This window comes from Molothrus ater, chromosome 2 (genome assembly GCF_012460135.2).
Source record: "Molothrus ater isolate BHLD 08-10-18 breed brown headed cowbird chromosome 2, BPBGC_Mater_1.1, whole genome shotgun sequence".
NCBI classification, from domain to species: domain Eukaryota; kingdom Metazoa; phylum Chordata; class Aves; order Passeriformes; family Icteridae; genus Molothrus; species Molothrus ater.
The window spans coordinates 65,726,316-65,745,045 of NC_050479.2; the positions used below are offsets into that span (position 1 = coordinate 65,726,316).

Sequence of the window (18,730 nt, forward strand, 5' to 3'; positions counted from 1 at the left end):
AATATAAATGTTTCAAGTCTGTCAGGAACTCAGCCAATATTTAAGTGGGAGTATGGGAGATAAATGTGGGTAAGGGGGAAAAGAAAGGGGTATGGTCCTTGTGCTATTGATTCTTATAAAAAAAAATTCCATCCATTTCAAAGAAGTCAGGGGGTATGATACAATTATTTGATGGACCATTTCTATATCAATCTTTTCTTTGTATTTCTTCCCTATTTCTTGATAAGTGAATAATAAGTTTTTCCTACCTATTCTGCTGTCATATCCTGAAATGCAGTTTAATCTCTAGAAGTACTTGGAGGAACAAGTTCACATGCATGTACAGATATATGGTAAAGAGGAAAAGTAACATATAAAACTAATTCACAATTAATATGCTGATAAATTGATTTCATCCTCTTTGTAGAAAGCTTCAAATCAGGCTTATTGCAATATACTGATATTGTTGGCCAGTATCTAAATTGTGGAAGCAAAACTGTTTCATTTTGATGTCATACTTGTACATATAGGAAAGAAACAGCCAGGAAAAAAATCTAATAAACATGAGGGTGATATTGAAACAAACCAGTAATGGATGACAAGAAACACACTGAAAAAAATATTAAGTTAAGAAAGATTAACAATGATTCATATAGAAATTTTAAAGAGAACATTAACTAGCATGAATGGTGAATAATCTTAAGAGTAAAACATCTCTGTGTAATATAGGAAGTGAAAAAAGTAAATGCAGAGACCAACAGAAGGAGAAATTATGAGATGTTGTTAGAAAGAAAAAGTCAAGAGAGAGAGTGATGTACTTATGTGTGTGGGGGAGTGGGCAATGCTTCTAGGCATTTGTTAAACATTTGGTAGGGATGATTAGCTAGTGTAAACTGAGAGAATGATATTAAAATTAATGGTATGATGCCAGTGTATAGCAGAGGGTTGCTTAACACAGTATTTCTGTTTGACTGAGACAGAGACAGAAAAACCTTATACAGCCCAGCTAAACTTTCAGGACAATATTTCTTGTCAGACCTTCCATCTGGGATAAGGAATTTTTTTTTTTTTCTTACCGTCTCAAACTGCAGATTTGGGAGTAAACTCATTCCTGGACAAGGGGAGTAATAAAGATACAGGGTGCTCCCAGCCCTATGCTGAATGGCATGATGAGGAAGAGGATTCAGAAAGATCATGTCTGCTTCCTGCACCTACCTCCTGCTAGGGTACATAAATGCCACCTGCAAGAAACCCACATCTTAGATTTGGGAAAACTGCTACAGCAAAGGGTCAAAGGATAGGGAGTCTATGCACCATGCTACTTGAGAATTTTTCCAAATATTTGGAAAAATATGTTTCCAAAATATATATTTTCAAAGAATTTTCTCTTTGTTTTTAAGTTAAAATCCCCCAAAATCTCTAAACATCAAACTTTTAAATTAATATATTTCAGTTTCAAATAAGCTTTTGTTGGGAAAGACTTTTCAGCTCCAGGATAAAATTTCTCTTTGAAGAAAGGAGCAGGTGCCATTTAAAGCAAATATCTTGGGCTGAGGAGACCCAGATTTACTTCTATTCTCCAGTGGATATCTAATTATTTACCCCAAGCATAAAGCTATGACAACAGAAATTTCCTTCTCAGGATCTTTAAGATACTGCAGGGGCTAAGATGCTCTCTTGGGAGAAGAGAAGGAACTGAACCAAGCTTCCTTATGATTTGAATGTGAACCACTAATTACTGAACTGTTTGGGATGGAGGATGTCAGTGAGGGAGAGATGTGGGACATTTTTAGTTGATTCTTGTATTTTTTTTTAATTATTTGAAAGTGGAATCCCTAAAGCAATCCCTGTGGGACAGTAGGCCCATATACATCACTGGTTTCCCCTGCAGAATAGATATTCTCAGTTGAATCTTAGACTCTTAGTTGAACTATTCTTAGTTGAATTAGAGCGAAACCCCTCTGAAGCAGAGAGCTTACCAGCAGAGCCATCATGACAACCACACTTCCAGCTCCCTGAAAAAAGTGAGTGGCTGTGGCTGACTGGGCAGATTCAGTCCACAGTATGGGCATCTCATCAAACTACAAAGTTTTCAAGCTAACTCCTCAGCATAACACAAGCCCCATTAGGTTTATGTGAATTTGGAACATTTTGCAATTTCCAGACCCAGTTATTCACCCAAGTTCCAAAATGGAGTATGATATATGCATATGCACTCTGTGCTCTTATTTCCACGTTGGATAGATGCAAACCACCAGATAGGTGCTGCTTACTGGACATCCTCCAAGAGGTAAAATCATCAGTCAACAAATGGGCACACCACAGTGATCTCATAGTTTGTCCTGAGGAAAAGCACTTCTTTCTGGTTCTGACAAACTTCCCATACCCACAGCTCAGCCTTGATTTCCTAGAACTTTTTCAATTGTCCCACAAATTACAACACAAATTAAATTTAGGACCTCTATGCCCTTTCAACCAAAAGTTAATGAAGAGTTTTCTTTGCCTTTTGTTCAAGGATCTCAGAGGACTTCAGCTCAGTTGTATCTGCTCTGTAATAACTTTGGCTTCTGAGCTACAAGATAAGCTTTTTTGAGATCTACTCCTTTTCACTGAGTCCTGCATTATAAATTCTGTCTCCTTCCCTACAACCGGGTCTGGGAGAGTAAAAAAAAATGCTATATATATGATTTTCTTATATTTGCTGTACGGATGGATGGATGCCACATTGTCTGTAAGGCAGAGCTCAGATTTCAAAACATTCTGTTCTGAAATCTCTAAATGTTAACTTTCCTATTAGGAAGCACTAATCAGCAGTGACGTACTATGGTGTTTTCCAGTAGAAAAAGCAATAATGTGCATCCAAAGAGTGAGTGAGTCAGTGCTAGAGGATACAAAATAGATAATAGACAGAAAGGAGCTGGCAAGGATTATGCATAATCTCTGCAAAAAGTCCTCAATAACAAAAAGCCAGGAATCATGAACTAGGACTGAGTCAAGGATCCACTGCAAAATTAATATATGTTTACAGTTGAGAGTTCAGTATATGCAGGCAGAATGTGTAAAGAAAAGGTTGAGGGTCAGGATAGTTTACAGCTCACATTGTAGTGAAATGATTTATCTGGCCCATAGGAAGAAGAGAAATGCCACTAAAAATAAGTAGGACATGGTTGCTTGGGAGGATCATCTACATTGCTGTTTATAACATAACTATCATGGGCAAGAATACAGTCTGTGGCATTGTGAGGTGCCTCTGAAAAAAAGGCAATTAATTTGCTTTTCCTTGGATGTCAGTTCTGTGGTTCTTCTGTCCTTTGTTGTAGAGGGACAGCTGAAGCAGTGGGGGGTGAAGTCAAGGGGAGGTTTTTCAAGGGAGAGGCTTTTTCTCCAAAGCAACACGGTGCCCAGCCATGCTGATGGCAGCTTCTCTAGCCACAGCTTCAGCTGAAGGAAGGCCAGGAAGGTACATGTGATTTACTGATATTTCAGCTCTGCTATGAATCAGACAGAGCTCCTCTACCACTCAGAGTTCAGCACATTTTTTTATTCTGTCATTTTGACATATCCCAGGTATGCAGCATTTTCTTCAGCTATTATCAGTTATCTCCTGCACTTAAAATTCTGAAGTAAGTGCATGCTTGTGTGCTGCTTTTCACATATATCTATATCATCTATATCTATATCTGTATCAGTTCTATTAATTTTGTTAGCTTACCTTTGCAAAAGCCAGATTAGTAATATAATTCTATTAATTAGGCTGAGGTTTTCCTGACTGCACAAGGCTTATGGCTTATGGCTGATGCTGTTGGCCATCTGTATTTCAGAAAAAAAAAAATATATATGGGAAAAGAAATTCTAGTCCCACCAGAACAAACAGTACTGCTTTCCTCAAATTATATTCTACTTTACATCTGATCAGTCACCAAAAAGTGTTTCATCTATAATTTTAAGTATTTCAGAAGTGAAAATTGAAAGGATTGACAGAGATAGCTTCAGTTTTTTTTTTTTTGCATCTGATGTTTAGATAAACAGTTGCCTCTTTTCTAACTATACAGAATTTTATGCCATTTTCCGAGCAATCTACACGATTTTATTATCATTTGTCACAGAAAATCTCCTTTTCCCTTCTCCTATTCTTTTTTCACCTAGTGGAAAATGATGCAATTTCCAAGTCAGTGTAAACATTTTGTATTTTCTCTGTAATGTCTCTTATTGAAAGTTGAGCAAAGAAATAATGCCTTCCATCTGGTGTGGAAATCAATAATCTGGAGTGTTCCTGGTATAGCCAAGAATCATTTCATGGAGAATCTTCTTTGTCAACACAGATAAGTTCTAATCCTTTAAAGGTGATGCTTCTAGTCAAGATGAGGAATATATCCCACAGCTTCAGACAATATTTCCATTTTCTTTATCACTAAGAAGTTTAAGGTCAAGTGCAAGCATTGGATTTCTATTCCTCCATTATAAAAGATATAATTTTAATAAAACACATCAAAATAAGCAATACAATTTTACTAATCTTTTGACTGCTAAAGAGATCTTTTTTTCCAAACAGTGTAAATTGCTAGCAATGGCATAAACAGGAGGATCAGATAATTACCACTACTAGTGGAGCTACTATTAAAGTTTCCTAAAGGATATTAGTGCCCCCTTTTGGAAAGTGACAGCAGCATCCCCTTCAATTTCATTATTGTATTCAACATGCATAACCATGTTTCCCAGCCTGTTACTATTTTTAGTAAAATTAAACTTTCATCCTTTTGCCAGTCATAATTTTCAACTTGTTCATGCACAGAGAACAATGGTTACTTGAAAAAAATTTTGAACCATAAATTAGACTATAACTGAGTAGAGAAAAGCAGGCCAGCTGAGAACTAAGTAAAGACTATATAGAACTAAATAAGGAAAATATGAATGTTAATGACATTTTATTTCTAGTGAATAGCCTGGTTTTCAGATGTGTTTCGGCAAAGATTCATTCTACTTTCAAAAGGAAGCAAAAGATGATTGGGAACTGGAGATGGCACCTAAACATTTAAATGAGAAATAGAGAAATATTTGGTGATAATAAATTTGATAGGTTATGTGTAATTCCCTGTGGAGGAGGTATGTAGATGTGTGTGCAAACATACAATTAAATTAATTTTCTTTCAGCATCTTGGTGGTATGGATTGAAAACAATTAAGTGCAGTAGAACTGTTCTGACACATTATTACATAAATCTTTTCACATAGTTATCCCAAATTGCACTTGTTGGCATTACATTAAGGGGAAAAGCCACAGCCTCTGTTTCTGGGAGTTTCCAAATTGGCTGCAAAAAAAGGATAAATGGTATCTAGATAGCTCTTGTTACAGATACAGAATTGAACCTATGCATTTATTTCACATTTCACTGTAAAATAAAGCAGAATAGACAGCAGCTGCAGGAAGTATTGTGCAAGAAAAAAATCAGCATTTTTTTTATTTAGGAGTTATTCACTTTACCTGAAGTGTGTTTCAATTACACCCTAAATTGTTTTTCCCTTCACCTGTGAGTCAGATCTCTTGTTGAGAGCTCTCTTAGCCACGGACTCCCTTAGTGTTCTCTCAGCAGAATGAAACATCTCCACCGTGTGGCCAACTGCAAGAAAGCTGAATTTTTTTTTTTTTTTTCTAAAAACCGGCTAAGTCCGGGTGTTAGGGAGGGTTTGAGCCTTCCCAAGGCTACACTGTCCCCTCTGGCCCTGGTGAAGGGCAAGCTCGCCCATCCCTCCATCCTTAAACACAAGGAATATCCATTTTCTCTTTTACGAGGCATAGATGGAGAAACACAATCTGGGAAAATACTGAAGAAAGCATTCTCATGTACAAAGCCTACCCCACAGTGGCTCTTCAGACTGATTAGAAAATAATGACTTTCCTCCTTTCTATTAGTTTTTGCTAGCCCAGCCACGAAGCCACTGCATCTCTCAAATTAATTGCAAACAAGAAATCAACCCTGAAGAATAAACTGACTCCAAGTACAGGGAGAAGGTTCATCATTTCTTTCAAGTAAAAAAGAAAAAGATTCAATAACTTGCTGTGCCTGCCTTACTGTGCAACTGAGGTCAATTTCAACAAGTCCTTTGGATGTCCTTTCCCCCTGTTTTAAGCTTGTGTCAAGTGTTCTGTTTTGTAGAGATACAATCAGTGGTCAGACACGTTATTTTCTTGTCAGCAGCAGATATGAGAGTCTAAGTTAAAGCTGTGTTTCTTTCACCAGTTAGGAATAATTATTGTAGAGGATGGGGATATGTTACTCATTATGCAATTGAGGACAAAAGGAAATCAAAGGAATAAATAAATCTGGCCTTTTTTCCCCGTCTTCTTCTGGGCAGCCCTTAGATATGGCAGTTTAATTTAATTCACCTGCTTGAAACCTGGGCAATTCTTTCATCCTACCGCACATCTTTTTGCTGCTCCTTTTCAGAGTTACTGTCCCTTTTACCCTCCCTCCTTATCAACACCATACTGTGTTGAAAGCTGTTTCTTTCTTCCATACAGCTCTCTATGACTAAGTGTTTTTAACAGAGAGCTAAGGGAGAGCTTTTCTCATTAACACAGTTTTATAGTGCAGGTTTTGATTACCTTTACCTTAAATGAGACATTAGGAGCCATAGCAAGTGTCTTACTTATGCCATGGCTTTACAAATCCCACCATATTGACGGTTTTCCATGCAGAATTTCCCTTCTGTAACTCATGTCATTGACTCCCATTCTTTCACTGTGTACCTCCAAGAAAAATCTAACTTGACATGAGTCAAGCTTCTTTCAATTCAGTAAAATATGCTTCAGTCTGTGCAAGTGAGTGACATGATTCATTGTTCCACTTCCATCTCAGATCATTGACCTTGGGACTCTGCAGCCTGGGACCTGACGGCCCCACCACATCCATGCTGATGCAGGAATAAAAGCATTTTGACAAAAATGTAGAAAATCAACTCTGCCTTCCCCACAGCAGCCTTCCCCTTTCTATAGAGCAAATGCTGTCATTTTTCAACAGATTTTGAACCTCTTCTCTCAGCTTGCTAGATACTGTATAATGCACAGGCCTGCTGTTTTCTATGCTTAAATATTTTACTTCCCCACAGAGATTAATATTTTTTTATTCTTTTCTATTTTTCAGAGACGTGCAGCTGACAATTTGAGGAGACATCATCAATACCAGGTACAGGCCTATGGTTATTCTTTAGGCCATTGTTTTTCTATGACTTCAGAATGTCTTCATGAGGAAAGAAAAATATGGAAGAGTTTCATGAGAAAGTGGAAAAGGAAAATAAATGGGAAAAACTATAAAATCTGTACTTATTTCCTCTTCAGCAAACAAGCTTAGTATTTTTGATGTTCAAACAAATGAATTTCAGAATACAATTGTCTTCTTTTTGGAGCAAAAGGATATTTTCAAGAGCAATAACATGCTATCCAGTATTTTGCCCAGTGTAACATGGATTGCCTTTAAAAAAAGCAAACTCCTTCCTGCCAGGAAACATCAGGACCATATGTACAGTGACCTGAAATGCTCCATCAGAACCTGCTCTTCATCTCTCCAGCTTTAATGCTCCATTAATAACTTCCTTAATAACCCCTCTGCCTAGATCCCCTGTATGTAAGCAATTATTTTTCATCCTTCCTTCTTCAGTTTCTACTTTTTTTAGATTATTATTTCACAATTACTAATTTTCATCTTTATTTTGAATTTTTGTTCTGTAAAAGTTAAACAAGGTGTGAGCCGTAGGCTTGGTAGTTAATGAATCCCAAATGGGAAATAACTAGGTAAGCTGGGACTTTTCCAGCCTGAGGAAGAGGAAGCTGTGGGAAGTACAACAGGGATCTATAGAATCGTGAGGAAGGTGAGCACAGAGCAGTGGTTGCCGTTTATCTGTGAACTGAATGCCACACATGTACTACACTGCGTAAGTGAGGCTGTATAGAAGGCCTTTTGAGGGAAGTGATTTTTGTCCTCCAGCCCTCGCCTGTGGGACTGTATCCAGAGCAGCATGCCATGTCTGGTCCCCACAAGAGAGATGTTGACAAACTGGAAGGGATCCAGCAAGGGGGCACCAATGGTTAGAGAACTGTCATATAAGCAGCTCGGATTTCAGCCTGGAGTAGGTTAGGGGAAATATAACTGCTGCCTTAAATATCATAGTGGGTGGTTAGAGAGAAGGAGCCAGATTTTTCTTAGAGGTACAATGCAAAAGACAAAATGGACACAAGTTGAAGGAAGGGTAATTCTGTAGGGTAAGGAGAATTGTCTTCACAGTGAGAGTAGTAAAGAACTGGAAAATGTTGCTCAGGGAGGCTGCAGTATCTCCACCCATGGAGATATTCAGCACTTGACTGGGCATGGCCCTGAGATGACTCAGACAGCCTCCAGGTATCTATTTCAACCTAAATAATTTCTAGAATTCTTAGAAGACAACACTGGAAGCTACTAGACCGAAGGTTAAAAATAAAACCCTGAAACAGAATCTTACTCCATACTGTGGAATTCACTGGCAGAGGATTTTTGAATGCTGGAAGTTTGCATTAGTTCAAAATGCATAAGAAAACCTGTCACAGCCAATTAAACCTAGAACTATTGTTTTTGTTCAGAGAGTCACTGTGTCTCACAGCACAAGAGGCTTGAGAGAGAATAGCTGGAAATAAAGTTGTACAACCATACCAGACTTGCTCTCCTCATGAGGCATCAGCAACTGCTTCCTTCCAGGCTGGATCTTACTGGCAGGAAACATACCTTGGGTCAAACCCAACATATCCCTTCTCAGGATAATAAGCATTAGTAGTTTCCATCAAATAGCAAAACAAATTTTCAAACAGGTTTGTATAGTTTTTGTCATGTTCCTAATGCATGAAAAAGCCCAAGCAGAGCCTGTGAGTGTAGGTTTACTAACTAATACCAAGAAAGCTAATACAATACTTTATATTTTTAGGAAGTTATGAGAAATCTGGTTAAAAGGTATGTTGCAGCAATGATAAGAGATGCCAAAACTGAGGAAGGATTGACAGAAGAAAATTTTAAGGTATGTGTTTATTTTTATCTTTATAAGTGTTTTAGTAATTTAGAAAGATATTTTAAAACTCTGAAGCATATTTCTTACACTTAGTTATTCAGGTAGCATATAACTTGCTTCCTAGAGCAAGATCTTCAGCCTTGAAGATGCCAGGTATCCCAACACTGAGAGAGTAAAGTTTATTACTGACCCAAACATAAGCCCTTTTTCCCCCCCTTTTTTTTTTCTCTTTTTATTTCAAAAGAAAAGTCAAATTCACTTTGATGTTCTGACATTTCATCTTTTTTTCTAATTTTTAGGAGTTAAAACAAGATATTTCCAGCTTTCGCTTTGAAGTCCTGGGTTTATTAAAAGGAAGCAAGCTGTCTAATTTGCAGACTGGAAAGATGAGCAAAGACACTGCCTCTCTGTCAGAAAATGAAGAAAATAGTGAGAGTGAAGGAAACAAGAAAGGAAAGAAGAAACCCTTCAGCCTTTTTGACATAACAACGATGATTCACCCACGATCAGCCAGTATCGCCTCTGAAGGACATAATGTAAGCAATGGCTCAGCAATGATGGTGTCAGAGTCCACTCAGGAGAAACAAAAGCGTGTGAATTTTGTAACAGACATAAAAAATTTTGGGTTGTTTCACAGACGATCAAAAACAAACTCTGTGGAGCAGAGTAAAAATAAAATATACACCGTTTCTGAAGAAGTTTCCCGCCAACAGGCAGAAGAACAATGTGAGAAAACTGATGAACTGGAAGAGGGAGAATTGATCATGAACTGTGAATTAAACTTCCAAAGTCCTGGCAAAAAATGTGTGTTAGCTGAGTCACAAAACACCAGCGAGTCTTTGGATTCACACGAAGAGGGGAGTATTTGTCCTTCAGAAACAGAGAAAATGGAGTTACAGAGCTCAGAACCTGCCACTCCACAGGATCAGCTGGGCAAGGCTTTGGACATTAGCATTGACTCTGATGGGAAACAGGAAACAATTGTTCAGGGGGACTATGTGATAACGAGGTTGTGATGCTTACAGGAGGAAGCATTTACAAATATATATATTTTGCATAGTGCTTTTGGGGGGGAATGTTTTAAGAACTACATTAGCTAATGCAGAATTACACTTTATAGTACTCAACTGTGGCACATGATCTTGTAACATAGTAGTCAAGAGAAAGAAAATATGAGGACCTTCTGTTTTGTAGCCTGCTTTAGCTTTCACGATTTGTTTTACATTTTTTAATAAATGGAAGCATCTTGTATTCTTGTACTGTTGCAATAACCCACAGAAACTTTTTAGCTATCTTTTTCAATTACAGCAAATGGAATTTCTCTCATATGATAGTTAACTCCTATGATAAATATTTTTCTATGCAAATAAAAAGTAGCTTAAGAGACTTGTAAGCTTTTATTTAACTTTGTAGGTTCTTAAAAGATTCTGTGCACCATAATAATCATATGTGATTTCTGCCAGCATAATTCATGTCAAGCTATTAGAATCATTTGTTTAAATTGCTAGAAACTTGTGTCAAAATCTATACAGAATCAGAAGATAAATTATATTCTTTTATTTATTGAAGGAATATGAATACCTGTAAATTATGAAAAATAGGTCTATTTGATATTTAATTACAACTTTTCCCTCACAGCAAGAGGAGTGTGACTGTCCTGATACCATTGTTAGAAATGCATTTGCAAGTTTTGAAGACTGTAGAAATGTTTCTTAGAGGAAGAGAAATATCTGTGGCTTAGAAAAATTGATGATGGATTACTCCCCAAGAAGCCTTTATCACCACAGCTACTGCTTCTTCAACCATCTATTTTTCCTCATGTGGACAACCTATGCACTTTAATATTCAGCTGCTTATTAGCTTCTGCCTTTACAACACACTTGGATTTGATAAGGGAAAGATACTCCAGGAATAAAAAAGCATACAGTGATTCCCCTGAGTACTTGAATAAATATGGCAATTTGTTGAGAAGTTTTAGAAGGCACGCCTTAAGGGAGTTTCTTTGACGATTTTACAGTTTGGGGGAACCTGATTGGGTGTTTTATAATAGATACTAAATGTATAAAGAAAACCTAATAGTATTTTTCATAACTGATGAGTGACTCACTGTCTTAGTTAAAACCAGTATTTTTAAAATTAAACATTGTGGGTTTTTTTTAATCATTGGCTGGTGTCCTATATTATTAAAAATGTCATTTTACAACTGGCATAAGACTAACCACCCCTAGCTTTCAACACCATTCTTTCCTCCACTGAATATACCACAAAGGTGTTGTTATTTCATTCTTCCTCAGCCCTGCCATGGTAGATTTTGTAATTCATATTAGCATGTATTAAGGAACTTCCGGATGTATAGAGTGAATTTACATTTCTGATGGAATCTATCCCATGTAAACCTGTAGAGCCTGACCTAAAGCCATGTCATTCTGGCTCTAAATTGTCCTGGTGCTGAACTGTGTCTTAGAAATCCAGGCAAACCCCTCTCATCTCTAAACTTAAGGTGAGTTTTCCAGCTCCATTTTACACATATGCTACTCTCTCTGATGAAAGCTTCCTTCCTCCATACCTGTTTGTGTCATGGCAGATACAGTTAAACCAAAATGGAAAATATGAGTCATAATTGGAAAATAGTTTGTATAGCTTTGCAGCAATGTGTTCAAATCATATTTGTTTGGTTAGTTTCCATCTTCACCTCTTGACTGCTCTGTAGACCCTCTCTCCTTCATGTCTCTCTCCTTGTCCACCTTTAGATTGTAAGCTCCTTGGGGCAGAGCCTGCAGCTTTTCTGTCTGGAAAGCACCTGAATTATTAAAAGTATAAAAAGAAATAAATAATAATAATAATGGTGGAATACCCTCATATCATTTGTATTAGGTTAACTCTTTTAGAGAGTTCTTTTTTGTACTGTAACATTTTTGCCAAAGATGCCATAAGGCAAATGTGTCACATTGTCACAAATTTTTCTATATGCCAGTTAACAGTCCTTCCCCACTACTGCATTCAATTTCTCATTCTTCATCATGGTTTGTAATGCCTTTGAGTCCTAAGCTTACTCCCTTTACACTAGCCAAATTCAAAACAGACAGTGCTAGCTCAAAAGAGCTTTCAACACATTCCAGCCACATGGTTTCACTCCAGACAGAAAGTGCCTGAGCACGGTATTTGTATTGCAAACATCACCATTATCAGAACAAGTTAACTACAGCAGGTCTGAGTTGTGCCTATTATTCTGGCATCATAAGAGCCTGTTTCCCCTGTGCATAAAGTTCCCAACACTGTAAAGTGAAATATCAGCCACACCATCACTTCGTGACCCCACTGTGCTGTGCATCAGTCTAAGTCATGGATACAAGACAGAGCAGCAGAGACAGTGCAGGTGGGCAGGATACTAAACCACGGGGACACAATTTATTGCATAGCAAGAGGCTGTTGCTGCCTTTTTTTTTTTTTTTTTCTTACATCCAAATACTGGAACATCAGTCTAATAAATAAAGCATACTTAAAATCAACATCTGCTCTATTTTTATGTTATTCTTAGGCATCGAAGCTTGACAGTAATAAGGACCTGATGTAATTAGGACCTGATGGAACTTAAAAGTAATGCCAAATAAGCACCTCATTCTGTGATAACAGATGAGCCCAAAATATATCCAAAACTGAAATGGTGATGGACTTTTAATGCTTTGCAGGCAGCCAAAAAAAAAACCCTTTCTCACTGGATGCCTCTGAGAGGACACCTGGGCCAAGAAATATCAAGATATGCACAGAGCAAAGCTTGTAATGCCACAGCAGAGGCATTTTTAAGCTTTGCAAAGCTGAGCATACTTTCTTCCCAAAAGAAATTAAAAAGTTCTAACCTACCTGTCCCTTCCTGCAGCTTCCATTAGCATCAATATAGGAGGAATACAAATGGACCAGGATATGAACCCCTATAAAGGACAGTTTTTTGAAGCAGAGCCTAAAATTGTTAAATGTTTCATGCAGCTAGAAAACTGACTAAGTACAAAGGGATTTAATACCAATATTAGGTTGCTTAGAATGTTGAGGAAACATTTTTTAATTATTTTTTTTTGTAAGGACAGCACCTGACTGCCCTTTGTTCTTCAGCTTTTTTTCTTTTTTTTGCCTCATTTCTTCAGCTCCTGGAGAAACAGAGTACAGACAGCCCAGCAGGACTTTGCCACTTTGGCATAGCTGGACAGGAGGCAGCTTGAATTCATTCAAGACAGTGCTTCACATTGATTCACAGTCAGAGGCCAGGGATGCAAATGCTGCATGCTTACCTTCAAGATAAAATTGCAAAAGCTCCTTCTGACTCTGCATGCTTCAGTGGCCCTCAAGGGCACTGCAGAAGTGAGAACATCAGAGGATTCAGACTATGGGGTCCTGTGGGCCAGCTGCAGGCCACAGCTATATTTGTACGTGGTACAATGTTACCAGAGACCAAGACTCTGCCAGGGGTAACCACAGCTCTGCAGCTGGTTTTAATCTTGTTTTCTTCATTCATAGATTGAGACCATTACATTGAGTGAGATGAGCTAAACACATCACACAGCACTTTCTTTTTGATACATCAGGATTTAATGAGAATTTCTATGGCTTTCTGAATACAAATTGTTTTTTTTTTTTTTAATAAATAGTACCTAGTTCCAGGAGAATGCATATCTATAGTTATAGCTGTTGGGAGCTGTAAAAGGTGAAATTTCAAAATTCTTCTAAAGTGTATTTGATGCAAGAATGTCTTCCTTAATGGCATCCTTTGACTGATCTTTGAGGGGGAAAATTTTTTCTTAGCTTCCTCACAGGAATAAAGCATAGAAAAAAGACACAAAGAAATTACTATATGTTCTTCTTAAATTCTATATGTATATTGCAAGCTATAACACTCCATTTACTGTCAAAACCTCAGATGAATATTTCATCATATTCTGAGAAGCAGCATGAAAGAGAAAAGAAGCAAATCGTGTCTAAATATTTTGAAGAGGCAATGAACTTTTGAATACAGTTCAAAACATTTAGCATCAAATATTCTTTTGGGAATATAGCTGTACAAGTTGGATAACAACATAATCCATCTTCATTTTAAAGTCTCTTAAGAGATACCAAAAGCTTTAGTGAGTAGAGAAACCTCACAAAAATAATAATAGTGGTAAATAGTAATAGTGCTGGTAATGATAGTGGTAGTGAATGCAGTAGTACTAGTAAATGTACACGTAACAATCGCAATACTAGATACCTACTCCTGGGAAGAGGGAACTCCCTACTCAAAGTTTGCCCGTTTCCCATATCAAGCAACCTTTTGATAACGCCAGTAAAATGTCCTTGGGCACATCTGTCTTCCAACATCGGCACTCTGATCTCTGTTGAGAAAATCTTACTTTGTGTTTAAACTCTTTCCCTAGCTGAAGTTTTAATTATGGACCCTACGTTCACTGCAGCAGGAGCAGATTAGGGATCCTTTGAGACAGTTTATGGTTAAGTAGTTGGATATACTCCAAAATAAATTGCTGCAGTTAAGGATGAATTTCAATCCTCCAGTAATGAAAAGAAGTTGAACTCACTGAGCTACATCGAACCAAGTTCAGTAACCACTGCTTTGGTTACATGATAAGTTGCTTTATTTGTAGCAGTGTAAAGAATGAAACAGAGGTCGTTTCTCATTAATATCAAAACAGCAAAAACAGCTGCAACTTCAACCATCATGACTTTAGAACTGTAAGAGAACTACATCATACAATTTCATCACAGGTCCCCCCAACATGTAATTCTCTTCCTAATTAATCAAATCTTCTGCTGTTGCTAAATATAGCTATGAAATGTTTATACACATGAATAGTTTCAATTGTTCATATTTGTACTTTAGGGTAGCCACTATCTTTTAATTATATAATATTTTTCTGACTACTGTTTGCTTTGACTATACTCATCCCCCTTCAGCCTTTGGTTTCTTTGTCTGTAGTCTAAACCAGTTATGCTATTTTCATTTCAATTAAACTTTCTGCTCTCTTGAATTGACTGTCACATTCACAACCGAGTGCTGTGCAGCAGTAGGTGTTGTAGTAGTGCTCATTACTGCTGTGGCCTTTTCATTCTGGCCTTTAGCTCTTTGTAACCTACTACTTTTCTACCATGGTACCCCATTGGTACATTCAAGGGCCAATGCAACTTTCAATTTCAGACACTTAATATCAGGATAATTGTCTTTGATAGAGATCTTTGCCGCTTTTGTACATTTAAGAGGGAGTTCTACGACTAGAAACCTGTTTCCAATAGCTGATAGTTGAAATGAATACAAGTTCATCATGGTGCTTCTTCAGTATCTTTTCTCTCACTTTTCTTCTTTGACAATGCAGTTGAGGATGTCCTTGCTCAAAAGGAAGTCTCTTGATGGCAACACCCTCAGTGTTGCATTCTAAGAGTATGAGAGCCATGCTTGCAGTGGAGACAGAGGAAATGTACAAGATGTAAAACAGGTGTTTCCAAAAAGGTTCCAGTCTGAAGGTTACTAAGAGAACTTCACACATGCAGAACTCATCTCCTCCACTGCATAGAGTTAAGAGTTAATTCATAAGAGCTGGCATACTTTTATTTAATGGAACTGAGAAAGCAGGAATAGCCCCATCTATATTTGCTTTCTGTGCTCAGCTTTTAAATTCACAATAAAATTATTCCATAAATTATTAAACAGGCAATAAAAGTCCATGGTTAGTGAGCAAGATAAAAATGTTCTAGGAATCCATGTGTTTTAATTTAACAGGCTAGTAAAAAGACTTTTTTTCTCCTGTAATAGCAAATCTTATAGGATTGAAATACTGTATTCGTGAACTCCAGTCCCCATTAAAAAAAAAAAAAAAAACAAAAAACCAAAACCCTCCAACCCCAAACAAAAAAAAAAAAAAAACAAAACAAAAACACAGAGATTTTCCAGTTTTTAGAGATTCATGAGGTTTTGTAGTTAATTAGTACCCTAAGAACATCTGAAAGCATTGAGCTAACCTTTCATAAATTTAATGGACAGCACAGACTGCTCCTTAAATGTGGCCAAGTGAGAATGTCAGCTGCAAAACAACTCATTCTGGTTAATGACTTAGGCTTTTAGCATACAAAATGGAGTTTACAAGATGGGTGATGCATCATTTTCTGAAAGTGTCAACTTGTCTCAAATACAATAAGCATTCAAAGATATTCAGAAAAACTCAGAAAGTCCTACACAGATGCTCATTAGTGCAATAATTTTTATCCCTTTTTCTTCTGCATATCTTCCCTATCTATTACTTTGTTTTTACAGAGAATGTGTAACTCCACTAATAAAAATGTCTTACATTTTTCTGCTACCTATTTCTAAAAGTAGAAAGTAAGACTAAATAATAAAATGTCACTTTTGACCTTATGTCCTTAGGATTAAAAGATAGTTTTGTTTGGATTAATTACGTGTGGTACTCAGATATAATTTTTTTCAGCCATATCCAAAATGAATGCAGCTAGAAAAGCATGGAAATATTCTTTCACTGTGACTAATTTAACAGAATCCACTTCTACATCAAGAAAAAGAAGCAGGGAAAAGAAAATTGAAAGAGACACATTTTTATAAATATGTGATATTTAGAGAAGTGAATATCCGCATTCTTAGTTCCCTTCACTTTTATTAAGTAAAATTAGAGAGACCTTTTTTCCTTTTTTTTTTTTGAACTATACAGTTGCTTCTGTGGGTGCTTTAAAAGACACCCAGAATTTTATTTATTAATTATTAAGAATTACATTAACAGAGAGATGCTAAATCAGGAGAGATTATGAGAGACCTCATCTGAGGACTGGTTCTACTGATATTATTTTTACATGACTGTTACTTTCCAAGATCTAAAACTCTCTATTTCCCAAGTGAATTTATTGTCCTTGAATTGTGCAGCTCTGATCTGAAATCAGATCTACATGGAAGAAGCATGAAGATTTCAGCCACAGAGAAATGTGCTCTGCTGATTTTAAGAGTGCATAATAATGATTTGTTTACCCAGTGATAGATATGATATAGAGCCCTTGACAGTAATGTCTAAACAATAGTAACAATAACACAAAAAATATAATAGCACATAAATATAAAACACATGTAAGAAAGTATTTCAATAGTTAAGGCTGTCTAAAACAGCCTAAACTGTCTAAAACAGAACAAACATTTTTAGCGTTTGTTCTGTTTTAGAACCCAAAACATCGGCCCGAACACCCAGAGTTTTAGGAAGTCAAACTAACCCAAATCTGGCTCATATTTCCCCAGAGAAATAAATACTGAGAAAGTTTATTCATTAAGGACCATGTATGGTGGGGAAAGAGCACTTCATTTTGGAAGCTACTTCTTTCCTTGCTTGTTTGTTTGTTTTCTATTTCTGCAGAACATGAATAACTTCTGAAAACTTAAATATTCCCACACACTCACACACTGGAGCTGATGAAGAGAGAACCAGATGTATGATACTGAGCCAAGATTTACCCAGCATGGTCAAGAGAAGTAAGTGATGAAAGACCAAATAAAAGCAATTATAAACCTGAAACAAGATGCTAGTACTGCAAAAGAAAAAATTCTTTACAGTAAACCAGAAAAGAAATAATTTCCATGGAAAATCTATTTTCCACATAAAGACAGCATTAAAATACAATCTAAAGTATTTTCATTAGCCACCTAGAATTTTATTATTGATCTTCTGTGACATTGTCACCATGGCCAAGGAAGCATAACACTATTGACTTACCTGTTGATTCTGTCAAAATCACAGAACCACAGGAGAACCGAGGTTGGAAAAGACCTTTGAGATCATCAAGTCCAACCTATGACCTAACTTAACACCTCCTCATCAACTAAACTATGGCACTGAGTGCCACATTCAGTCTTTTTTTAAGCACATCCAGGGATGATGACTCCACCACCTCCCTGGGCAGACAATTCCATTGCCCAGCCACGCCTTCAGAGAAGAAATTTGGTGAGTATTGCTGAAAAAAACCCAAAAGCAACCAAACCCCAACATAAAATAAAAAACCCCACTAGCAGAAGGATGACTAACCCTGCCTGCATGAGCAAAAAAAAAAGATGTACCATATCCTCAAAGACATGCCATATGCTGCTTACCCACTCCAGATCACCAAAACCCCTAGAGCCACCTTGTAATCACACCTCTGATGGCCAGAGGAGGCCCCTCCCTGCCCCTGAATGGGTGATAAGAGAAAGGGATCCACCTACTCAGCTCCCTTTTAATTGCAGCTGTGATGGCCAGTGAAAGCCCCTCCTTAGCCCCCGAAAACAGCCAATTTGGCAAGGCTTTGACTGTTTCCCTGCACTTCATGTCATCCCATGCCATTTTAATGTTTTCACTTGTGTGAAGGGTTTTTTGCACATGTTTAATTTGTTCACTTTCTTTGCCTGACTTTTCCTTTGATTTGGTTTCTTCATTTGGGGATTTCGATAAGTAAAATCTTAGCAAGTTTCAGTCATTTTCACTACTCATAATTTACTCTCAGTACATTTGGTTGTGGTCAAGCCACTTCTAAATTTTCTGCCATTTTTGCACTTGCATTTTAATTGATAATACTTTCTTTCCAGACCGTATCTGAAAGTTTCATCTCTGTGTTCAAAATTTCATTTCCTTGCCTGAAAGGAAATTCTTCATTTCCTGAAAGCAACAGAAATCCCAATGAGAATAAATGCAGAAAGGTTTGGTTCATTTCCTTGCACTTCA

General features: G+C 37.1%; 1 protein-coding gene across 2 annotated transcripts in view; it reads left to right on the forward strand.

Annotated features, from left to right (window-relative positions):
- The window catches only part of TRPC4 (transient receptor potential cation channel subfamily C member 4), a 132,057-nt gene extending 120,190 nt beyond the window's left edge, over positions 1-11,867 (forward strand). For both annotated transcript variants that reach the window (XM_036385845.2, XM_036385854.2), the window contains 3 exons: positions 7,121-7,162; positions 8,928-9,017; positions 9,308-11,867. In XM_036385845.2, coding sequence (XP_036241738.1) covers positions 7,121-7,162; positions 8,928-9,017; positions 9,308-10,024 — 849 coding nt within the window. In that variant the 3' untranslated portion in view covers positions 10,025-11,867. The remainder of the gene's footprint in view (positions 1-7,120; positions 7,163-8,927; positions 9,018-9,307) is intronic.
- The last annotated feature ends 6,863 nt before the right edge of the window (positions 11,868-18,730 follow it).